At 50.5% G+C, this 25,725-nt stretch overlaps 1 protein-coding gene across 6 annotated transcripts in view; it reads left to right on the plus strand.

The window, feature by feature from the left end:
* Window positions 1-25,725, plus strand: part of LOC144040010 (RNA-binding Raly-like protein) — a 56,576-nt gene that overhangs the window by 25,369 nt on the left and 5,482 nt on the right. For 3 of the 6 annotated variants that reach the window (XR_013289607.1, XM_077553738.1, XM_077553739.1), the window contains 2 exons: window positions 9,242-10,278; window positions 23,244-23,508. Coding sequence is in view for 5 of the 6 variants with exons in the window: in XM_077553738.1 (XP_077409864.1) it covers window positions 9,865-10,278; window positions 23,244-23,508 (679 nt within the window). In the remaining variant the exon portion in view is untranslated. Of the gene's footprint in view, window positions 1-9,241; window positions 10,422-10,456; window positions 11,276-23,243; window positions 23,509-25,725 lie in introns of those variants that run through there. The other 3 variants (XM_077553742.1, XM_077553740.1, XM_077553741.1) reach the window with 3 other exon arrangements.

Raw genomic sequence — 25,725 nt, forward strand, 5'->3', positions numbered from 1 at the left:
CCCCCCATCACTGACATCCTGCCTGCATTATTCACAAGTGCGCCGCTAACTCACGCCGTCAGCCCGCATTTGAGTTTGGCTGACTCACCTTGTGTCACCTTTAAGGGCTTTGCGGAAAAAGGAGACCTTTCGCCATCCTTTAGCGAGCGAGCGAGCGAGCGAGCGAGCGGGCGGGCGGCGGCAGGTCCACACGTGACCACGACACGCCTCGTGTGTTTGTGCCTCCGATTGGATGAGATTCTCAGCAGGCGACATGAGGACGCTCTCCAGATGCGCGCACACGCTCGCCTCTCCTGGCCAAGATTGTCATGCGGCGGCGCTCGTATCGGAATCGGGAAACTAAAATGGCGTCATTGGACAGAATGCAAGACAGGAAGTTGTCATGAAAACAAAATACGAAGCGCACTCGCTCCATTCTGGTCGTTGGCGATTTCAGTGCAGCAACAAGACGGGAGCCAAATGCTTCTTTTTGCTAGCCTGTCTATGACATTTTGCATTGTGTGTTAGCATTAAGCTAACAACGATCCGTGCTATGCATCCATCCCGCCTCTCCTCGCTAATGAGAGCCTGGATTCGAACCTCCCTCAAAACGGTGAGGCGGAGGTGCTAACCTTTTGTCCACTGTGCTGAGACTTTTCATCTTTGAACATACAAGTTAGTTTCATGAGTTGAAAGGTTGACGTCAGTTGATCAGCTTCCAAGTGGGCGTCGTCTTTTATGAAATGCATTTGAGAAAAGTCAGAACGCAAGAACAACAAGTTGAAATGTGTCGAAAGCGTGTTCAAGTATCGCTCCGCGCTCTCGATCTTGCGGGTTTTCTGTGATGCGTTTCGGGAGTCGAGCGTTACGTCGTGCAGAAGGCGACGGCGCATACCTCAAATGGAGGACGCGCTTCATTTCCTGGAAGAATGAAGGCCTCCTTTTTTTCTCCCCAAAGTTCCTCGCCGGAGTGGAAACGGCGTTTCGCAAACGCTCTCGGGGGAACCTGAGGAGGAAGTTGCGAGATGGAGGAGGAAGTGAGCGCGCACGTCGCGTCGCTTCAAACACACAAAGTCTCTCGCGCTCTTAAACGGCCACGCACGCGCGTGTACGTGCGTGCTCTTTTATCACTTTGCCATTTCCCCCTGCACTCATTTATCCTGCCTCAGCATGCTTTACAGCTGCTGTCACTTCCCACCGGGACCAAATCGCAACATTACAGAGCAAAAGTCCTCCATCTCTCAATGAGACACACGCACACGCACACGCTCACGCACACGCTCACGCACACGCTCACGCTAGTGATAAGGCCAACTGCGGTCGAGTGAGTTTGCTGAGTCATCGTCGCAAATGGCATGAAAACATTTGCTGTCGGGAGAGCAAATGCACGGCATGCAGTACACAATCCAACTTTGTCTTTGGAACCAAAACCACATTACATTGCCTTACCAAAGTCTGCTAGCTTGATGCTAGCTCACGATGAAAAGACATGATGAAACTCCAAGCAACTGATATTAAACTGCAGCAACACATGTAGACAGACAGTATTGCAATACTCACAGGCGTATAGTTTTTATCTTCTGCAAAGAGCAACTTTACTGCTGGTTTGCGGCTTCTTCTTTGTGTCATCATTATGTAAGTTTTAGAAGCGCCCCCTGCTGGCCAAGACGTGAAATCAACATTTTCATTCTATTTCATGACATGAGGCCTAGTGGTTGTTTTGGGGAACGACATTTGCCTTCATTTGGTGGCGACCCGTGTCCGAAATGGAGCTTCAAGTTGCTCGGCCAAAGAATTCAACATTGCGGTCAAAAGCTGCCGGCACTGGACATCAAATGATGCGATTATTGTTTCATTTTATTGATATTTTCTTACTGTGTGTACTGTTGTTTCGAAGGTTTGTGCATAAATCGATCAAAATAATTTGCTATATTATATAAGTGGAAGTAGCGTTGATTGTCGCACCCCCCGAAGTCGATGGGGCGGGAAGACGTCTCTATTTGGATAACGCGGCGCCATCTGTTCCAGGTGAGCCCCGAGTACACGGTGGCGTCTCCCCGCCCGTGAGAGACACGCGGATGATTTGTACACTCATTAAAGCGCTAATGAGCTAATGAGCCTAGCATATGGCGCGGGCGTGTTGTTAGCCTGCCGGCGACTGTCACCTTGGCACTTTGCTGCCCCCTGCAGTCTTGTTTTGGCTTTTCTTGCACGGGCTGCAAAATGCGGAACGAAACGATTGGAAGCTCACAAGTTGTTGCGCGTGACGTCTTTTCTTTGAGGCAATCGTCTCCAAAAGGAAGACTGACGAGCCACACGTGCAAATGCAGCCGACCTTTTCTTCGTTCCGCTGTTAAGTGTTGCCATAAATACGAACTTCCCGATCGTGACGAAGACTTAAGTTGACATGAGAGCGAGCGCAGATAAGCGGCGAAGGATTACGCCGCTGACGGCTGCGAGAAGCTGTCGGCGCCATCAAAGGTCATCTTGAAGGCAGATTAGCGCACACACAACATTTTCTGGCTCCGCAAACGCCGTTGACGTCTGACACCTGCAGATTTTTGCCCGGAAATGCCGGCTGCGCGCGGGCGGGAAGAAGTCGACCCGCACAAGACGGTCTGGAGTGACGATATCATCGGCGACAACATGAAAAGCGCCATCTTCCTGCTATGCTCACTTTGGCCTCCTCGGGGCAGTGTGGAGCTCGCATGCACGCCTGCCTAGCGTCCGTTTGCTGCACGACACGGCCAGTGAAGAAGAAGAAATCGGACCCGCTGGCAAGGGAGAATATTTGATGGAGGAACCACTTGTGGGCAGAACTCCCAAAAAATCAAGAAGAATTGTATAGTTTGTGCTTTCATAGAAGACGGGAAAAAAACAAGTCCAAGACGTTGACAGCATTTGCGTACAAAATGAGCACGAAGGTCGGATGTGGACACGATCGTCGGCTGTGGACACGATCGTCGGATGTGGACACGATCGTCGGATGTGGACACGATCGTCGGATGTGAACACGATCGTCGGATGTGGACACGATCGTCGGATGTGGACACGATCGTCCAAACCAGCTGCCGGCGCACTTTTTATTTGGGCTCCCGCGTGCGACTTTCAACGCGACCTTGCATTTACGGCCAAGACCGAGAACGCGCGCTCGCTAGCGTTCGGACCTTCGTAGCGTCCCTCGGCCGGGTCATTAAGGTGGTAGCAAGTGGAGGTCACCCCGTTGCGTCCGGGACGCCAAAGTCCACAAAGCCGGCGCCGGGTCATAAATCAAGGCCGACTCTGCAGCTGGATCCAAAAAAACCCATTTCTTTTTCTTTTTCCTTCATTTTGCAGCGCTTTCTTCGTAATCGTTCCTTCCAATCAGACGCCTTCAACAACAAAATGATATTTTGTCACTTTGCAGCCTCGCTAAGCATTCATCAGCAAGTCAATTGTGCAAATAAATCCTTCCTTCCTTCCTGCCGTGACGAAATGTTCTCGCGTACTTTCATCTATTTTTGTGCTTCTGAAAAGACAAAGACGGCGCCGAGCGCCGCAAAGTCTGACGATTCGACACCGGTTGGATCAATCAAGCCCAAATGGAGCGGACACGTCGCTCGTGACGAGATGCGCAAAACGGCAAAAGGCAAGGCTGGGAATATTTTCAGATTTGGCAGATTAAGCTTTTATGAAACAATAAAACTCGTGGTTTTCATTTTGAATGTCATCAACCGCACAATGTTTGTGTGTCAACTTGGGTTTGGACTTTCTGGGCTGGCTAACGTGAGTGACGTCTTGTTTTGGATGTCTCGCGAGGGCCCATTTCCCGAATTGAGCAGCTCGCCGTCCATTTTGATTTGGCCGTCCTCCTTCGTCTTATTTATTGCCGTATCTTCTCAAATGCTCATTTCGTCCTGCTCGGCTTTTTTTCCTCCTTCTGTTGCTTTATTCACGCGTCACCTGCTCGTCGAAACAAGATCCCGCTGAGGCAACTCTTGTACGAGTCAAGCTCGGCCGCATGAATAAACCGGCGCGCCGATTCCACTAATAGTTGCGCAAAGTCGATATTCCACATTTTGTGGATGGCGGGCGTCGTCACGCGTCGTCACGCGTCGTCACGCGTCGTCACGCGTCGTCACGCGCCGTCACGCGCCGTCACGCGCCGTCACGTGTCACTCCCGCCCGGCACAACTTCAACTTTCAAACTCAAGAGAGAAGACAACGCGCGGATCCGTTCGTCACGCGGCCCGGCCGAGATCCACTCGGGCATCCCGCCGCCTAAGTGGGCGGCCTGTCGGCTCGCATCAGAAGGGACGAGCGTTTGTCGGCGTTTGCGCCGGGATCGCACGTGCTCGCCGTTGTCCCGCGGGCTCGGCTTTCCACGCTCGGCAGCGAATTGAGGTCAAGTCGGGATCCGGAAAGATCAGTTGCTGAGCGTTTTGTGTCGGGAACGCACACAAAAAACGCTGCGGCCATCAAATGTGGACGACGTAGCGCTCTCTTTGAAGAAGCTGCTGCCCGAGTGCCCACTTTGACTTCCCGTCTCCTTTCGTACTCCCCAAAAACAAAACTCAAACGTGGAAAAAAAAAAACATGAAAATGTTCTGGAAATGTTGACGACTCGAGCGCCGCCGAGAACGCGAACATTGAAAACCAGGAAGTTGAACACTTGAACGACAGCGAAACACAACGCAGGCCACCGAATAGTCCAAAACGGCTTTAACGTTCTTCCGCGCGACTCCATCTTGTTGTTTTTGTCTGTCCGTGTTGCGGTGCGAGACGTTCCCGGGTCAAATTGTGCCTAAAGTTCCCTCCAGTCCAGCAACCTCGCAGGCGCCGCCAACCGGCACGCAACACAACGTTCAAAAGTGGCATTTGGATCATTTCAAAATCGTTTAGCAAAAAAAAAGAGCCTGTTGATGTTGGAATGCCGACTTGAATATTTTGGCCGCGTCCGCATTTGCTGCGAACGACAACAACAAAAGACGACGCACTCCGACTTCATCGTTTCATTGTCTTCAGTTTGTTGTGTGAAGGAGACTTTGCATATTCAAATATGCTAATGAGGCTGAAGAGGAAGCAACGTGACGAGCGTCAGATTAGCGCGGCGACGACGTTAGCTGCCGTTGACGCTTAGCGAGTCGACTCGCCAACAAACATTTGCATCTGAATGACCTTTTTTTTTTTTCCTTTGGTCGCGTGCGTCGCAAGAAATACGTCCGACAGTGACACATTTTTAGTCCTAATTTGATCATCTTGCTGTCATTTGGAGAAACGCGAAAGAGCCTTAAATCTTGCGTTGCTGTCAAATTGTCGACTTATCCGCACTGATGCTAATGTTAGCTTAGCTCCCAAAATCAAACTCACATTCATTCGTTCATCAGGCAAAGATTGCTTGCTTGCATTTGAGTGCTGCTTGTGCTTGGCTTGCGCATGCCGAGTGAGACCTCTTCCCGTTGCCACCGTCACAATCTTTGAAATGTCTTTCAAAAGCTGATTGTGCAAAGCATCCGTTTTCAGCCGTTTGCCGCTAAACGCCGCCGCCGTTCTCCTCTTCCGACAATCCTCGCCGCTCGCTTCAATCCTTCCAGCTGGAGGAGCGTCGACGGATGTTGCGAGCTGACAATCGGGCAGATGCGGGAGCTCTGGTGGACAAAAGCATGTACTGCATCCCCGATGCCTCACCTTCAACGCAACAGATTTTCGTGGCGAAAAAGTAACACACGCACGCACGCACGCACGCACACGCCTGCCGCTACACATCTGTAGGTCGTGTGTCGGCGTACGTGAAGATGAAGCATTTTAAGTCTCGTCTCAGCAACGCGTCCGGTCTGGCTCTCTCGGCCCGTTTGCGCTTCCTATTAGCAATCGTCGTCAGCAACGTGTCCGGCGCGCCGAAAGCTTTGAAACGGATCCTCTGCCGGCACGCAAGTATCGGCTTCGACGGCCATTATGAGTGTGAGCGTTTCTTCATTAAAGTCAAGTGAGTGTAAATGGCAACGAGAAAAGCAAAACAAACCACTTGCACGTGTAAACGGCGCGACTTCAATTTACACGTTTGACATCTCAGAAAATGGGCAGTGTTGAAAAAGGAAAGGAAATCGAATCGCTTTTCATTTGGGGATTTTACTGCGTATTTTTTGAAACGTGTGCAAACGAGGCGGAATTGCCCAAAAGAAGTTTGAATCCGATGAGAGCAAACAAAAGCCAAAAAGAAAAGACCAGATGTGACGTTGCCGCATTTGCAACACGACGACAGTTCGCCGCGCAGCTTCGTTGGCGTTTCGCGGAAGACGACAAAATGTTTTCCGCGAGTGCTGTTGATTGGACGTCCGCGAATCCTCTTTTAAAAATGGCCGCCAGTGGCTGCGCCGACAGGGAACTCACACGCATCACTTTCCTCACAAATGATATTTAGCATGCGCACCAACACGTCATGCTAATGAGCCGACGGACCGCACGCACGCGCGCACGTGCGCACGCGCGCACGCACGCACACTCTTTGTATTGGCCCGGCAGCGGCAAGCGGTTCACATTTAGCGCCATTTGTTAACGTGCTTACACGAGCAGACAATAAAGCTTCCGCTGCAGTCCATTGCTGTTTGTCGGTTTTCTCCTTCTTCTCACTTAGGGGTGTGCTCACTTTTGTTAAATGGCTGCGTTGAGTTCCTTTTTGAGCACGTGAATGTTTTAGCAGCTGTTGGCCGATGACTTGCGGAAGACTTTGCGTCCCTGCGTTCACTCCTCGTTGATTTTTCTGCTCCTGTGGAAGGCGATTCCACTGGCAAGTTATCGGCGGCGGCGTGCGGTTGCTCGCTCGTACCCGGGGCCGACCTTCATTTATCCACTGGCAAGTTATCGGCGGCGGCGTGCGGTTGCTCGCTCGTACCCGGGGCCGACCTTCATTTATCCCAAACAATGAGAGATAATGAAGCCACGTCGCGATTGATAGCGAGATGTCCTTAATGGCAAACGTGTCAACCGATTGCTTCATCTCCACGTTAGCATGCTAATGACCTCGTCTTTTTTGTCCTTGACAAAAGTTTGCGTGCTTGTTTGTTTTCTACGTGTCTGCGGAAACACAACATCCGTTTCCTGACGAGGTTTCAGTTCAGCAGCATGTTGGGAATCTTAAAAGCGTCTTGCTGTGTCATTTTTGTCATCCAAGAGACGAGCGTTATTTGCCGTGTTCTGTCGTATAGAGCAAGCCTGGAACAACCAAGCAAGTCTGGAAATGTGCTTCCGTCTTCTCCCGGCAGGCGAAATCCGGCGCGTCGCAATTGAAGGCAGACCAAACGTTGGGAAGAGCGAGCGGCGCCGCGTTGTGCGCCGCGTTGTGCGCCGCGTTGTGCGCCGCATTGTGCGCCGCGTTGTGCGCCGCGTTGTGCGCCGCGTTGTGCGCCGCGTTGTGCGCCGCGTTGTGCGCCGCGTTGTGCGCCGCGTTGTGCGCCGCGTTGTGCGCCGCGTTGTGCGCCGCGTTGTGCGCCGCGTTGTGCGCCGCGTTGTGCGCCGCGTTGTGCGCCGCGTTGTGCGCCGCGTTGTGCGCTTTGACAGCAGCCGCGCTCACGACGCACTTCATGATTTGGTCACATTTGCCAAAATCCGCCTTGAAACAATTGGACTGGACTTGACATGGTTCCGATTGAAAGGATTGTTTTGGGATGCGCTGGCAAAACGATCCTTCCTTCTCATTTTAAATGCTAATTTGTCATTCGCACGTAATGTTGCTCGCATTGTTTTTAAAATCGTGACTTTTATGGGATCAATCATAATTGTATTTTCAATGACCAATTTTAGGAATTGAAAAGAAATCCAATCTTGCAGAATTCCTTTTTAGCGAGCGCTGGCTAGCGTGCGCCTTGTGAGACGACGTCTGATTGGACGCTGGCTTGCTGAAGTCCAAAGAGTCTTGAGTCCAGCATCGTTGGTCAAAAGCAGAATTATTATTTTTTTTTTTCGAATGAGTTGTCGTCTAATGAAGAATTATTTCAAGGTCACACGTCGTCTACTTTGCATCGAATTCGTTTCTCACAAATGAGGACGAAATAAACATCATCGATGGATTTGATGACATGAAAGTCAACAAATATCAAATGGTTGCAATTGATGCAGATGTGTGTGCGCGTGTTTTTAATAATCAGCGAGGTTGTCGAATTGTCCATTTCTTCTTCTTCTTCTTATTTGTTTACCCTTCTGGAATCAAGTGTAATTGCACATCCACTGCAGTAGGTGGCAGTGTCACTCTCACACACCACAAAATTGCAAGCTGGCCCAAAGTGTCAGTAAGAAGGTTCGGAGTTTTATGTGATGATTTTGAGCGGTCGCAACGTCATCATTTCCGTTTCTGCTCAAAGCATTTTTAAGCTTTGCGAATTCGTCCCATGAGCAAACGCAGCTAACAGCGTCTGACTCCGCTAATTAGCGCCGTCTTGTCATCGGGAAACGTTTTTTGTAATTAAAGCAATCAGTGATTGATAGAAAAAGAGGTGTTTTGTTTTTTCCTGTTGATTTTTGTCATTTTGCTGCCTGCTGCTGATTGTGTGTGTGCGTGCGCGCGCGGCTTGCGGTTTGCTCGTTAAGGCGCTTGTGCGTGATGATTAGTAATAAACGAGGCCGCTCTTAATTAGTGCTGCACGCTCGAGCGGACTTTGCTTAAAGAAATCACTTTGCCTTCATTTGTTTTGCTTTTTTGGGGGGGGGGGGGGGGTTGGCCGCCCGCCACCCGAGACGACGTTAGCGTTCATAATTACATTCAGGCGGAAAAAGTGGCAGAAAGAAATCTTGTTGTTGACTTTTTCATGGCGGCCGCAAAACAACAAAATAAAAGCACGGCTGACAAACAGCTTGAGGCTAACGTCGTCACACTTGTTAGCATTCGGGGGGGGGGGGGGGGCAATTACGACTTTCCTTTTATTCGATTTTTGCCTCAGTGATCCTTTTTAAAAATTTTTTTTTTTTTTAAAGACCCTGTAAGTGAATTTGCACAACAGATGTCAAATCAAAATGGTGCAAATGGACATCAATATGGGATGGAGTGCTGAGGTTCGGAATGGAGAAGTAGGCAAACAAATGAGGACTGAGATGCGTGCCTTGTGGTGCTCCACATGCGATTGAAGGATCATTCATCCATCCACGAGGAATTTTCCGATTTAGCAGCATGAGCTCCTCGTGTGAGCAGCGTGATCGAATCATCGGCATTTTGCCCGTTCATCTTTTTTCTTGTTCTTTTTTTCAACAAATTGCAAACTAACATGTGACATTTTCCTTTTCTGATTTTCAGTTGAGACAAAGACGTCTTTCTGCCGCTGCACGTTGAATGGCATCAGCATCAGGACCGGGGACAGCATCAGGACCGGGGACAGCATCAGGACCGGGGACAGCATCAGGACCGGGGACAGCATCAGGACCGGGGACAGCATCAGGACCGGGAACAGCATCAGGACCGAGGACAGCATCAGGACCGGGGACAGCATCAGGACCGGGGACAGCATCAGGACCGAGGACAGCATCAGGACCGGGGACAGCATCAGGACCGGGGACAGCATCAGGACCGGGGACAGCATCAGGACCGGGGACAGCTCCGCCCCCCTACAAGCCCTTCGGTGGTGCGCAAACGTCTGCATGCTGGTTCCTCATCTTTCCAAGCCCTCCTCCTTCGCACCCCCCGCCCGCCCCCTCCCTTCCTCCCTCCCTCCCTCCCTGGCAAATCAGGTCCCCCGAGAGCGCGCGAGGAGAAAAGCGCATCCGGCGGACGTATCAACGGCTGGCGCGGATGAAAGCGAGGGAGGACGACGACGGCGGCGGCGGCGGCGTCATGGCTAGCACGCAGTTACCACGCATGCGGTCGGAGCGCCGCTGCGATACGGCGCCATAAGCACCAGCTGCTGCAGCTGCCCGCGTCACATGACAAGACAGCACGCGCACACGCCAGCGCACACGCCAGCGCACACGCCAGCGCACGCGTCCTCCGGCTTTTCTGACGCTTTTTCAACCGCCGGCTTTTACTCGCCACCTTCGGTGAGTACATTTTGCATCTCGCTTTTTTTTTTTTGCCGGTGCTGTGATGTGAACGCAGCGTTGACGTGCTGTTTTCTTTTTCTTTTTCTTTTTCCCGTCTTCTTCTTCTTCAAGTTTCCGGCGTGCGCTTGTGCTGCTCGGCCGCACTTTGCTGCTTTCCAGGCTTCACAGCCCGCAGACCTTTTTAGTGTCGAGCGTGTTTTCTTTTGTTTTTCTTCATTTTTGGGGTCTTTCTTTGTGTCTCTTTTGGGTTGCAGCGGACGTCTCCTTTTTTGCGTTTGGGGACTTTTCTTCAAGCAGGTTTGTTGCTTTCCCTCTTCTCTTGTTTTTTTTCTTCTTCTTTTTGGAATATTTGATGCTGGGCGGCCGTTTTTTTTTCTTTCCCGCGACCACACGGATGAACAGACGTCCCCCCCCCCGCGCTCCTCGCTCCCCCCTTGCAGGTATCCGACGTTAACGTTTGCCCCGATAAATGAAAGGAGATGACGCAAAGAAACGCTGGCTTTTATTTTGCCGACGCGAGCTGACAGAAACCATCGACAAGCGCCTCGATGTCGGGATCGGCGGAGCTCGGTGGACGCATCATTAGGGACACCCGCTGCGAACATCAAATCTTAACAAATGCAATCATGCTCACGTTGCGCTTTGTTTTCTTTCATTTGCTTTGCCGTATTTTCATCAGGTGAGCAAAATATTGGTGAGGAAGTTGAACCGGCACAAACATTTTTGCGGATATCAACCGAATATTGCACAGTGCGGAAGTGGTGAGCACATCTGCCCCACTGTGGAGAGGTTCCGGGTTCGAATCTTAGCGCGGTATTTGCGTATTCCCAAATCAAGCAAAAGACTCGAAATGGTGAGAAACTGAGATGGTCTGGCGACCAATCCAGGATGATTTCATGGCCAAATGTGGCTGACGACAAGAAAATGGATGGATGGAAATTTGAGTGTGATTGCTCGTTGCTGGCGAGCGACCCGCGCCGTGACCTGCCCGCTTCTCTCACCAAAAGGTCGGCAGGCAGGAACAGGCTCCGGCCAGCACAAGCAAGAGAAACGCGATTGAAAATGGAAACAAGCGCACTTCCGATCAATTCAACGTTTCGCTCCTCTTGTTTGCTGGTCGTGATGTCAAACTGCACATCATCTTGCACTAAAATGATTTGCAGCGCTGCGTTGGAATGCCGATCACGATGGAGCCATCGCTACTTTTTGACGTTTGAAAAGGCTGGTCGGTCGGTCGGACGGACGGACGGACGGATGGATGGATGTCCTACAATTGACTGGTGACCAGCCCAGGGTGCGTCCCGCTTCTCGCGCCAAAAGCCTTGCGGGCTTCCGCGAGTTTTCTCATCGAGCCAATTATGCCAAAAGACGAGCGGTGGCTCCACAATGTGGTTAAAGGTCAGCTTTGAGTTTGTGTTGACGGCGGCCGCGTGTCATCGGCGCGGCAACGCAAACCTGCCGCGAAAGTCGGCTTGTGTTTCAACGGCAGATTTTTTCTTTTTTTCTTGTCTGCCGTCTGCTGTTGCGGTTTGACGACGCCGCTTGTCAGGTGCGGCGACGAGATTGTCGTGCAAACGTGCGCCGAGTGCCGCCTTTCGGTTTGGTCTGCATCGCTTGCTTTCCTGCAGCCAAGAAATGCGACAACACGACATCGCATCACTTTGAGGAAATAATCAAGAAGAGCAAAAACGAGGTCAAGCGCGCCGTTGGCTTGTCGCTCCCTGTTAAGGTCGGACCCGCACAAGAGAACTCAAAACACTTCAGCGTCTGCCAAAGCCCGCTAGCTTAATGCTAACTTTGAATGCAAAAGGCCATAGATGGGCTAACGCGAATTAGCGTGGATGTTGCAGTCATTTGAAGCCTTCCAACAGCTGCTGCAACACGTTTAGTAAAGAAAGAAAGCAATGCTGGGCCTCTTCTTCTTGCTCCCAATTGCACGGCACGTCGTCCGGTGGAGCTCAGTGCTGCTTGTGGCTCAAAATGGTACTACACGGAAGACGTGCTACTCTAAATTGGGACCGGTCCCAAAAAATGCGTTCGGCCCTTCAGCCAGCCAACATTTGATTGTTGCGCCCGTCGCTTGCAATCATACGGAACGAAGAGATGATGTCGTGGGAAAAGTACAAAACCAAAAAGTCTTTTCTCGAGCCTCGTGGATGGCGCCGGCGTTGCTTGGAAGCTTTTGTCTTTTTGGCCAACAAGCAAATTCGGCAAGTGGAATCCAAACGGCAAAATTGCAAATCTGTGAACTCCTTTTTGACTCGTGAAGCCTGAAAGCAAAATGCAAAAAAGTTTCCTTTTTGCCAGCTTTTGACATTCGCAACTTGACTTCTTTGATATCAATCACATTCAATTTGAACTCGTTTTCAGTCCCGTAAAACGGCGTCGACATTTGAGTTGCCTCCGAGCTGATTGGTGGTTTTTGGAGAAGGCCATCTTGGAAGGAAAGATGCAAATTGGATTCCAAAAGATGGAGACGACCTCTGTGGAATTCAAGCTGTCACTTCCCGGAGCTGTCCCAATACTTTTGTCAAGTATTTCCACGCACGCACGGCACGCGTCATCGAAGGCGCCGAGCTGACAGCTTCCTGCAACGCTTGCGCTAATTTATTCACTGTGTCGGCAGCCCTAATGGCGCCGTTTGTCACATTAGCTCGAGTAAAAACAGCGCAAATCTGATTCCCGCCTCAACTATTGATCCCAGACGCGCTTCGTTCCTGTTGTTTGCACGCATGAGCTGAGCGGCGTCATCAAAATTCAACGGCTTTATGCAAATGAGCAGCTACGTTACCTTGGAATGATTTGACACTTTCAAACTCACCCTCATTTGTCTTCGCTGTTCAATCATATGCTAATTAGGAACCAAATACTGCGGCAGATCAAAGGGAGCCTTTTCGCGTCACTTTGAGGAGGCGGGAAAAAAGGACTCGCTCTCAGCGTTAGGGTTGGACCCGGAAGTAAACACTCCCAAAAAATCAACAAAAACAACATCCAAATGTTCAACCGAAACATATCATTTGACTAGCTTAATGCTAACATATCATGAGAAGCGCCATAGAGAGGCTAACAGAAACGAGTGCAGCTATTCCCAACATTCTAAACCGCGTGCTACGTTTCACGCACGTGGACCGCAACGCATGCAAACGCTTGCAAACGCTTGCAAACGCTTGCAAACGCTTGCAAATGCTTGCAAACGCATGCAAACGCATGCAAACGCTTGCAAACGCATGCAAACGCTTGCAAACGCTTGCAAACGCTTGCAAACGCTTGCAAACGCATGCAAACGCATGCAAACGCTTGCAAACGCATGCAAACGCTTGCAAACGCTTGCAAACGCTTGCAAACGCTTGCAAACGCATGCAAACGCTTGCAAACGCTTGCAAACGCTTGCAAACGCATGCAAACGCATGCAAAGAAACAATACAACAACAAATCATTCATGACAGATAACAAAAGGCCGCTAGCTTATTGCTAACCTCTTTTGTCAAATGCCATTGACATGCTAAGACAAATTAGGGATGTTACGGCAATTGTAAACTTTTGCCACTTGACACATCAAAACATCACAACAGCATACAAGACCCCCCCCAAAAAAAAGAAAAAAGAATTGAATTGGATCAGCTCAGTGCTGCTCAGCGTGTTGTGGCGTAATGCGGTACTACACTCAGTCAAGACCTCTGCCAGAGCTTCAAATTGGAATGCGCTCGTCGACTGCCACAACGAGCCCAAACCTGCAAAATGGCAGCTCTTCACTTCCGAGCCGCAATTGTCATGTGACGTCGTCTCAAGTGCGGCTTGTGTGTGCGTGTCAACGTATAGGAGGCTTTGCTATAATTAATATTGATGGTTGCTATGGAGCCACGGCGTTTTGGGACATGACTCGGGGATGGTTGCCGCGGCGACGGCGTGACTGACAGCCGGCTACGTCGTCGTCGTCGTCATCCGCTGACAAGCGGAGAAAATGGACGCTTGTTGTTGAGCGCGGGAGCGGCAAAAAATGCGTCTGAAGGGAACTTCCTGGAAGCTCAAAACGCTCCCGCGGGGGATCAGCGGCTACGACGCCTTTCAGCAAGTGTGTTGATTTTTTGGGGCAAGATTTTGTGTGGGTGAGAGGGGGGTGCGCCAAAACATAGTTGCATATTTAAGGACGATAAAAAGGATTTGGAGAAAAACATCATCCATTTGTGACTTTTGGTCTCCCGTATGAGTCAGACTCGGGACGGGACGGGACGGGACGGGACGGGACGGGACGGGACGGGACGGGACGGGGGGGTGCACCAACTGATGTTGAAGGGGGGGCGACTTGAAAGAGCTTTCCAGGCCTTCTTTTGACTTTTTGGGGGGGGAAAGAATCCAGTTGGAAAATAGTCCTTTTTTTGGGGGGTGTGTTTGATTGGAAAACGTGCGCTGACTTTTGTCGGGATGCTGAAGATGCAAAAGATTTGTGAAGACAGATTGACAGACGTGTTTGCGTGCGGGAGAGCGCAAGTGCGTCAGCTGTTGTCCAAATGTTGACCAAAGCGGGGGTGCGAGCCAGGGTGTGCCAACTCTTGTCCAGATGTTAAAAGCAGACTTCACAGGATTCCGAAAGGCTGCGTAGCTTTTTTTTTTTTTTGTGTCTGGTTGATGCGGAGTCACAGCGGCGTGCGAAGGTCCCAAGCGCCATTCGCGCCAGCGGGAAGGCTCAGGTGCAGCCAGTGAGCCGCGGCTAGCTGGCTATCCGGCTAGCTGGCTAGGCCGTGGCTAGGCCGTGGCTAGGCCGTGGCTAGGCCGTGGCTAGGCCGTGGCTAGGCGTTGCGCACCCTCGCAAGGCAAAAGCATGTTTGCTTCCAAAAACATTTGGCAAGTCCGGTGGCGTTTTGCGACCCGTTTCAAGTGGCAAGCGAGCGCCACGCGCACGTTGGTGCGTGGCGGAAGCGCAAGTAGCGGGACGCGGCCCACACGTCGCAAAGCGGAAACGGAAACAAAGTTGATGAGTGAAAACACGGAAGTCGGAAGTCCCGCCTCCTCCGTGGCTTACTAGTTACTTTTTATATCTATATTACTAATGACTAGTTATTACTAGTCAAACTGCTATCTATAATAAGTAACTATAAAACTAGTACATTGTGTTCTTGAATTGATGCAAAAATTGGATTTGAAGACGTTCCCGCACAAGAAATGAGGCAACAATTTGTCAATAACCGGGAATGTTTTCAATGTCGTGCTGGGGAATCCGACGCTAATCACGGCCGTTATGCACGCATGCAAATGAGCGCTAATTGCCGGCACGGCTTCCCGAATGTTCTGGCAAATGAGCGCTTCCATTTGGCCGGGTGGCTTCCGTCCCAGCCAGCGTAATCGCGCCGCTAATTAGCGCCGCCGCCGCCGCTGCCGCCGCCGCCGCCGCCGCTGCCGCCTTCAAACAATTTGCTAAGCAATTTGAGCTGGCTCGACTTTGGTCTCGGCTGAGAGGAGGAAAGAAAAGAAAAAGAATTCGGGCGAAGAGCAAAAGGAAGGAAGAGCAAATTCCTTTTTGATTTTATTGAGCAGAAAAATGCCATTGAGAGCCGCAGATGTCTTTTTCAAGCGAGTCCTGGCCAAGGGACGCACCACAACACAACACAACATTCCGTACTGGCAAAAATGTCCACCAGCAACGGGTTCAAGACTTCGTTTGCAGGTCCTTTAAAATGCCATCAAACTGAGAACGTTTTTAACATCCGAAAGCGCAGACATGACTAAAGCACAAAATTCCTTCTCCGCATTTGAGCCATCTCCTCCTGAGGAGCGGTGAGCAGCAGCAGCAGGGGCCGCGCTCGGCTGTCATTTTGGGATCGAACCCCACAATTCCAAGCCTTAATGCTGAGCGTCAAGCAGGGCGGAAAATGGCTCCCATTTTTAAAGTCTTTGGTCTGACCCGGCCAGGCATTGAACCCACAACCTCGCAGACTCACTCGTCTATCTAGAAACACGTTTACTACATTATTTATATATGATCTTATATTGTAATCGCTTATAATAATAATGAATAAATACATTTAGAATACAATAAATTCAAAGACTTACTTTCCATTGTAAGCAATTTTCATTGGTTGTTTGGCGGAATCGTCGACGTCTGACCGATCGATTGGTTAATCAAGCCAATGTGAGCTTAACCTACGAGATAGCTTTTTTTTTTTTTACCATTTTTATAGTGCAAGCCCGTTTGTTGGGTTTTCCACGCTTGCTCATTTTTAGCGTCACAGTGGGACAAAATCACGACCACCGGGAAAAAAAAGTCATCAACGCAGGAAGGAAAGCGTCGGCGGAACCTTCGGCCGGCGACGCACGGCCGGCTTGATTGCACTCGTCGTGTACGTTGAGATTTGCTCTTTTCCTGCTAAATAAATAGAAACCGACCCTGCGGATCTGCGGGACTGACTTCCGCACTCACGGGACACGTGATCGGGCCCACCTGAGAGATAAAAAAAAAAGAAAAAAGAAAACGAAGCTGCAGCAATAAACACAAGCTCCTTTTTTATGACCAAACCTCAAAATGCTCATCAAGCAAGTCACAAAAGGAACATTTGTTGACCACATTGTGGGCCAAGCAAAAGACAAAAGCCGTCAAAATATTAGGAACGGCTCCCAGCATCAGAAAATGTCCAGATGGAAATTGGTCTCTCCAAAGACGCTCTTGATTTTGGGCGGAACTTTGTAACATTTTGCAAATCACCGACTACGCTTTGTGTACTGAAAACAACCTCAGCTTAACCGTTCAATCCGCCATCTTAATGCTAATGCTAAGTAGCATCTATGTTGCAACGGATTGACAACAAATTGTTTTTCCCTGTGGCTCAACGATGAAAAGACCCCCCGCCACCCCCAACCCCGCCCCCCCCCCCCCTCGCCTTCCCCGCCTACTTTGTACACATCCTTAAAAGAAAGACGAAATGACTCGCGTGTAGCAAAGCAGCGTTCCATATTTCATGTTCCTCCTCGCGGACGGCCGGCGGAGGATTGAAAGGCCTTGTGATGGGACGCCACAACGTTGTCCTTCCCGCCTTCATGCGTGCGTGCGTGCGTGCGTGCGTGCGTGTCCACGGGCCACGTGGCATGTTCACTCTCATCACACGGACGAGAGATTCCGCTGGAACTTTTCCCAGGTGATGCCTCGCCGCGTTAGGCAAATCATGCGCGAATCCACGTGAACGGACGACTTTGGATTTTCCAAACGGGCCCGCGTCATGGACGGGCTGCCACAGAACTTGACACTTTTCGAAGCAAGGCGAGGACAGAAGGAAGTCAAGGAGACGAGACGGCACGGAAGGAAGGAAACGCAAACACCGGCCTCGGGAACTGCATTTGAACCCTTGGCCTTTGTTCCATTCAAAGCTAATGCTGGCTTCAAAGCCTGATTGGAAACTTCAAATCCGAACTACAAGCACTTTTTGAAACACAAAACGAAGTCGCACAAAAGTCGTGAACAGAAAACGCTTTTGCAACGTCGCGGACGTCCGCTGAGCGACGCGTCGCGGACGTTCGCTGACGACGCGTCGCGGACGTCCGCTGAGCGACACGTTGGCCCGGCGTCGGAAGTCGCATTTCTGCGTCATTTGCATTTGACGGTCTTTTGTCTTATTGAACGGCGGCAGCGGAGGACGGATGTCAGCGTGACAAACCACCTAGATGACGGGTGGAGGTCAAAGTTCAGCCGGACAAAAGCAAAGCGGGCTTTGACTGCGGCCCGGCGGCGCCGGTAAAAGTAACTTTGAAATAAGACGACACTTGAAGGGCGACGTGAGATGAAGCTTGTGACGAATACTTTGCAAATGAGCAGCAAAAAACGTTTCCGTCGTGTCTCGGTCTGTCGGCGCTTTGACGCCGCCGCTTTGATCTTTCCCGCGTGGCGTCGCGCACACGCGCCAGCAAAAGATGCAAAAGTGCTTCACTTCGCGCCCCGTTTTTGCATTCCATGCATCTTTTGCCGCTCTATTTTTACTCTTTGTTACCTCCGCCAAGGAGGTCATGCTGGCTGAGATTGATTTTTGTTCCGCACTTTTTGATCCGTCAAAGTGCTTTGCTTTTACGACCGATATTTCTTTTCACATCGTTTCCATCACGTTTAGCTGAGAATGAACAAATGAAAAAGGCAGAAGAATAACGAGGATTTTTGGGGGGATTCCTTTGATTTCCTTTCCGGCACTTCACTTTTCTTCCCCTTGTCGTGCACACACTCGCGCCTGACAACGAGGCGCTCTAAAGTGGGCAATCTAAAGGGAAGGCGTATTTTCCGGGTGAAGGCATAGCTAGCAAGCCGCCGGTAATGAAGGCGCTCAAGTTCGAGTGACGCCAAAGTGCACAAAAATGGGCAAAAGTGAAACAATCGAACGTTAGTCGTTAGTCGCCAATTATCTTCCAACGCTTACGACATATTTGGATGCAAATCTCTGAATTGCTTTTAGCGTGTCTTGAAACAATTCCCACATAATTACGGTTCCAACATGCCGATGTTGAGGGAAGCAAACACTTTGTTGTTGTTGTTGTTGTTGTTGTTGTTGTGCTGGTTTCTTTTCACGTGCTTGCGTCCGCCGCTGCGCAATCACACGCGAATCAAATGCGACATTTGGTCGCAGCCTCGCGCCATCGAAAGAGCGAATAAGACTTAGGAATAGTTTTGCGCTCTCGCCGGATTTTTCTCCGATTGCAAACGTTCCATGAAAACGGCAAAGAGAAAACACTGCCCAGGACGGCGACGCGCACTTAAAACGGACGGAAAAGAAGCTTTGCTGAAGTTGAAGAAGTGCAAAAATGTCAACAAAACAAGAAACAATCACAATTTATATGATCTTTGTGTTATTTTTCTTGTTTTATGAAAGGGGAAACCATTTTTTTCAATACATTATCGTTAAATATATCGATTTACCAAAGAAATCGAGACCTCGCTCTGGTCAAAATGCCTTAAGTGGAAATCCGTTCAGCGTTTTGTGGGATGCCGTCCGTCCGTCCGTCCGTCCGTCCGTCCGTCCGTGCGTTTGTGAGCGCATGTTTCACATTCACCTGGACTGAAAAAGGGAAACAAATATTCCTGTGCGGTTATTATTCACCAGCGCCCACGCGTGGTCACGCGGGCACCCGGTTGCCGCGGTTACCATAATAACAAATGAGCAGCGCCGAGCATCTCCAAAGAAAAAAGAAGCCTGTGACTTCTCACAATGACTGCGGCAAAAAAAATAGGGGGGTCGGGGGGGGGGGGGGGGTCGTTGCGTGCGTGTTTCTGTTTGTGTGACTTGTTTGCGAAGGCATGCGGATATGAGGACGAAAGGGAAATCTCATGGAAGGCTGATGGCCTCGTTAAGGAGTCTTAGCCAAGAATTTCTTGGCTCCGGGTTCGACGAGCAGCAGCCGCTCTGTCAAATGAAGCCTTTCAGCCATTTTCACTTAGCAACTGGATTTCCTTCTTCCTACTTAGCGACCGAGCTCCCAAGCCGACAACCTGCCAGCTCAGCGGACCCCCTTAACCATCTGCGGGGGCTTTCCACCAAGCTTCGGACCTTCCTACCTACGAAGACCCACCTTTGGGCCCATGTAACTCATTGACTGGCAGCCATGTGCGCTGAAGCAATCACCTTCGCTCCCGGCCGCTTGACTGGATTTTGTCCCGCAAAATACTGTGTTCTATTGCTATCAAAACATGGAAGCTACCAAAAGAAAGATTCGAGTCTCTTCTTCTTTCATCAGGGGGGAAAAAAAGTATATTTCTGTCTGTTTCCGTTTTGCAGCAATTAGCACTTCCATCATTATTCACAAATCCGTTTACAACTGTGAGTAAATGCGCTTTTTTTCAACACGGCCCTGGTTGATCTCTTATACTCTGCTGCCACCCGCTGGCCGTTTTTATAGTAGCCACCATTGCTTCAACCGTTTTGTGTAGTTGCGAAGCTGCATCAAAGCCTTCTGTATACTATAAATACATCTTTGGGACACTTAAAAGATTTAAAATCGAACATATATAAACGTTTTTGGGAGCAAATGAGTTACTACCTACTGCCGGACCTTCCTACGCACCAATTTAATCCACCTACCAAGCAACCACCCTAGCTACTAACCGAGCAATCTAGCTAGCTAGCAACTGACTAACGTGCTTGGCTAGTGAGTCACCTCCGAAGCAAGCGAGTTGCTCCTTACTGACCTTCCTATTAACTGACCAACCAAGCAACAAACTTGCCTAGCTAGCAACATTCCTATCCGCTAACCTCCTGAATGATGGACACACTCGCTAGCTTCTGGCCAACCACCCGACCGATTGACCAACGGACTTGCTTATCGACCTGCCAAACCTCACGACCTGCTGACCTGCCGACCTGCTGACCTGCTGACGACTAACCTGCTTACTGAATTGCCTACAGACCAATCTTGGACGACCACATACTTGCTTACCCACCGACCGTTTGACCAAATGACCTACAGTATATCTAACTAGTGACTTAACTCGGCTCACTAGCCGCCCGCTACTGTTTCTAGCAGCCGGCCGACTGACTGACTTCCTGAATTTCTTCCTCCCGCTCGCTTGCTGTCAACTCATCGTAAGAACAATTTTGCAGATCGGACAGCGAGAAAAACCTGCTTCATTTGACAGTGTTAGCCGTAGCCGCTAGCCATAGTTAGCTTCCTTCTGCCGAGCGCCAAATTGTGATCAGTCGACGACGACGATCACCTCCCATTTTCATTCCGATGCCGTCTCGACACTGGAAAGAGAAAAACAAAATGTCAGTCATGGCGAGAGTGATCAGTGTGACGTTTTGCCGGCAAACCTGCCGTGCGTTTTTCATCTGCTGCTGCTGCTGCTGCTCGGGACGCAAGTGAGGCACGAGGCTCCGTCTTGATGTTATCCCCCAAAGATGATTGGGTTGTTGTTTTTTTTTTTTTTTACCCCAGACCGTCTCCTCGGCCGCCAGTCGTCATTTGTCTGCGGACGTCAGAATCAAAATGGCAGCGTGTGCTTTTCAAATGGAGGAAGCTTTCACAACAATCGCGCCCGCACGCCATAAAACACCTGCTGCTGTCCTCCGCAATCAAATTGGATTAAGAGCCGAGAGGGATTGATGCATTCGCCGCTCGGCCGGCGCTCTTTCACCAAATGACTTTTTTGCTCTTCTTCCGGCGGAGACGGCGGAGACGGCGTCCAATCTGAAGAGTCGCAAATTCTCACCACGTTTGCCTTCCTTCGTATTTGTCACCTTCCCTGCTGACAAAATCCAATTGCATCTCAATTCCGTCATGCCTTGAAAGAACAACAACTTGACGTCAAGCAGCAGTTTTTTCATTTTTGCGACAAATAGTGAACAACTCTTCTTCTTCTTCTTTAAAAAAAAAACAAGTCTTGAGGCGGTTGACTGCCTGTAGTCCGCCAGCTTTTGCTAATGCTAGCACATAATAGGAAACTCCTGCAATTTATACATATAATAGCAATACTCAGTCATATATTCTTCATCCTCTGCGTGGAGCTGAGCCATCAATATTGTGCAGGACGTCATCAGTCCGTCGGGGTTATACTGCCCCTCAGTGGCCAAGGCTGGCAGCAGCAGCACAACGGCCATCAACGATGTTTACGTGGAAACCGTTTTTAGGGGAGGGTCGTGACTTTGTTTAGTTTTTTTCTTTATCCGGCAGATGCAAATATCAACAAGAGCGTGCAACATTTGCTCTCTTGTCATGTAGCGCCGTTGACAGGTTGCGAAAGTGGCGACCACCTCGTCCACTCGCAACGCGTTCCGCAAACGCGCCAGCGGCCACAAAACATCAGGATGGCTCCTAAAGGCGTGGGGTCGTCGTCATGGCAACGCTCCTTTCACAATGCTAACGCTACTTGTACGAGCAACATTGATGACGACCAAGAGGGCGTCGGTGGCGTGTTGAGTGTGTAGCAGAACATGTTTGGTCCGGTGGCCGTGTTGACTTGACTCAGCCTTGGAATGTTTCTTCTCAACTTCAAGGCCAAAACTGTGCTTGCTTTTTGCTCACGTGATTTGACTTTTTTTTTTTTTTTTGGGGGGCGACGATCGAGCGACATGCGGATGGAAAATGTATCCTTCAATTATCGCAACACACAAACATCAACGGCGAAGGCGTGTCGGGCTCATTTGTTTGCTTGCGTCCATGCGGAGAGAAAAATCGAAAATCAATAGCAGGCGCTTCCTCTGCGGCGGAACGACGTCGATAAATCCGGCAGGCGGCAGCTTGTGAACAACGAGCTCTTGAGAAGCAGCCGCTGACGAATGCGCCTTTTTCGTCTCCTTGACATCGTCGCCTCCTTTTTGTCCTTACGAGACGACGTGACCTCGTTGGACCGCAGCAGAATTTGCGTCTGTTTTTGTGCAACTCCCAAAACGCCCAATTTGGGACAAAAACTTCTCAACATGAAAATAGTAATAGAAAAAAGGAGGCCTTATCTTCAAAAAAAATCGCAACTGTATAAAAATAGCATCTTCTTAGCAGCAGATTAGCATTTTGCCTCTAAAAGCAGCTTGCATTCTGAAAGCGAGGCTTTTTATTTCTTTTTTTTGCGGCTAACAATGTCATATTTTCCTGGTCATTTTCTCACTGGAGGCTGCAAATAAACCGGCAGACCAGGACGGAATAAAAGACAACAAAAGAAGAACAAAACACAGAGGACTGTAAGGAAGACGCACGCACACGCACAATTTTGTCCATCACCTCTCATTGGTCACGTTGACGCTGTGAACGTCAATGCTGAGTGCAGCTTTGCAATTAGCGTGCGTGCGCGCTTTACGCAAATGTCCGCACATGCGTGTGCGCGTGCGAGCATTTAATAGCAAAGAAAAAGTCTGGATAAAAAGCGTGGAGCAGATGAGACGGGCCGGCGGGCCCGCGGGGGCCATTAGGCACGCCACGCCGCCGCTAAGCGGGACGACAAAGTGCTCCCGCTGACAGTTGGCGTGCTCGCTAAGCGCCAGCAAAAGTGTTGTGATGCGCGACCGCCACAAAAAGCTCCCACGCGTGCGCCCGTCTGCTATTAGCATTTGAGCGGCCGCGCTGGAATGCGCCTCAGGTGAAGCCGGCAGCGGCACAAGCAGCTTTTCAAAGCAAAGTCTGTCCTGCTAAATTTAGGGAAAGCTTCACACACACTCACAAAATGCTTTTGTTAAAAAAAGGAAACCGCACAAAAGGATGTTTTCAACCATTGCGGATGCTACAAAATGGAGGCCGAGATGCACCTGCATGTTTTTTGACGTGTTGTTGTTGTGCGTGTGTTGTTGTTGTCGTGCGTGCGGCGTCAGGAGCGGAGGATGAGCGGCAAAAGCCAGACCAGCAACGTGACCAACAAGAACGACCGCCGCTCGCTCAACTCGCGCGTCTTCATCGGCAACCTCAACACGGCCATGGTCAAGAAGACGGACATCGAGGTGATCTTCGCCAAGTACGGCAAGATCCTGGGCTGCTCCGTGCACAAGGGCTACGCCTTCGTGCAGTACATCAACGAGCGTAACGCCAGGGCCGCCGTGGCGGGCGAGAACGCGCGCGTCATCGCCGGACAGCCTCTCGGTGAGTCCGCCGCATTTTGTCCCGTGCCTGCGCCGTGCCTGTGTGCTGTGTTGCTAAGCTCGCGGGGGCCGCGGGTCAAAGGTCAAGGGCCATCTTGTTCTCATGAGCTGCACCCGCACCATCTCGACAAATGACCCCAAAAAAGGTGTTCAGGTTCAAGCCTCATGCTACAAACTTGATGTGCTCGTTGACATAATGTGGCTAATTGCCATGCTAACAGTTAGCATGGCTAGTTGCAGCCAACGACACACAGATTTCCTCCTTAATTGCAAAAGACGACATTTTGTGTTTGGGGGAGGCAAGCTGAAATCCGCCTGCCGTGTTTTATACACTTGCTATTTGTTGCTACATGCTAATGCCGCATGCTTTCAACATCTGGCGGACTGCGCCAGGTGCCGGCGGTCGGCGTGTTGATTGACGTTCTCGACTCGTACAAATTGCAGCTGCTAAAATACAAAGTGGAGTTTTTTCTGCCGGGGGTTTGCACAAGACAATTTGATGGAGTAACCCTGACAGCTTGCGAATGTGTCAGTCATGACAAGCCCCCCCTTCCCGCCTTCCCGCTTTCCCGTTTTGTTTTGTTTTGTTGCCCCCGATTCCAGTGAGGGAAAGCGTTTTGAGCGGCGTCCTGACGTGACACGGCGGCGGCGGCGTGAGCAAGCGAGCGAGCATGTTTTTTGCCTGCGGAGGCAGCAGATGTGCGCCATCGGCAGCCGCTGTTGGGGAAGGACAGTCAAAGTTGAGATTTTCATGTTTTCCCGCACGCTTGTGTAAGCAAACGCACAAGATGGCCGTCACGCTTGTCCCGACTGCGCTTTGCCTGAGCCGCTTCCTGGGCTCTTCGACATGGAAAATATTACTTGCCGGCACTGCCGATTGCGTAAGCAGCCGTAACGGTTCGAGTGGTTTGTGGCCATTTGCAAAGAGGGCGATGCAGCACTTGAGTGAAGATGAAGACGAGGCCGCGAGCTGGCCCCGAGCCGCCTCGTCTCGCCTCGTCTGGTCTTTGGCGCTGCTCGTGATCCTGCGCGGCCAATTAGGCGGCCGAGGCCCCCGAATGTCCGGCAAAGGTCGGCGAGGCGCCGTCACGCCGCCTCGGGTGGCCTTTTGCTGACGCCGCTTCTTCCCGCTTTGGCCTTTGGGGACGCGACACGTGACCCGCCCCGCCCATCACATTGATTGGATCAGGACGGCACGTGACGGCTGCTCACTCAACCGCGGCCGTCGTGTTCGCTCGTGCTCAAAACGGGCAAACCAGTCATTTCGCACCTCCAAAAACAAGGAACCACCCGCTCGTACCGTTAGTTAGTTTGGGGAGGAGGAAAACAAGACCAAGATTTTTGTCTTTGTCCTCACGAGACAAGACAGCCTGATTGATTTCTTTGCGTATTCATTGCAATGCTGATGTTGTTTACATGTTGAAAACATTTACAAACAAAAGAGTTGAAGCAGACATTGAAAAGCAAAGTCAAGAAGTGACAAAATGGTTGACTTGAAAACCTGCGAGGGAGGGGCCGCACGTTTGCAACGTTGCTGGGGTTCATTCAGTGGCGTCGCGTTCACTAAATGGCGGCCAAACGGTCACCATTTTGAATCTAGACTTCAAAGCATTTCCATTTGGGACGGACTTCACCTCTGTTGGCAGCTTTTTCCATTTGTGTGCGGCATTACAACCAAATGCTGCTTCACCGTGTTTACATTAAGCTCCGGGTTCCGCTAATTGGCAGCAAATGTGCTGACCTCGGCCAGCTTTCTATTTGATGTAAGGGTTAGGGCAATTAATTTGCCAAATGATTGAAGGATCGCATACTGCTTGATCGATTGGCATTTTGATTGATCCCGTTGGATTGGGTTCGATTGGCCTTTGACGCGATGAGGCGAGGCAAAAGAAACTTTCCTGATGAGCATTTGGATGATTTTGAATCCGTCGAGCCTTCAGTGGGACTGAAAGGATGTGTGGAGACGGCGTGACGTCACCGCATGATGACGCAGGCGCATTTGGCCGCTGCTCGCTCGCTATGTGATCACTGGCTGCCACCTAGTGGATGGCGCCCGCTACGACAAGGCTCCGGACACTTAATTAGGTACTGCTGAGGGTTCGCGTGCGTGTGACGTTGAACTGCTTTTCTCCGCGCGAGAGCCGAGAGCAGCTAAAGCAAAACACTTGCATCCATTTCATTTGCCTCCACTGCAGTCAGGACCACTTTCGGGATCCTC

The sequence above is a fragment of the Vanacampus margaritifer genome, chromosome 20 (assembly GCF_051991255.1).
Source record: "Vanacampus margaritifer isolate UIUO_Vmar chromosome 20, RoL_Vmar_1.0, whole genome shotgun sequence".
In the NCBI taxonomy this organism is placed as follows: domain Eukaryota; kingdom Metazoa; phylum Chordata; class Actinopteri; order Syngnathiformes; family Syngnathidae; genus Vanacampus; species Vanacampus margaritifer.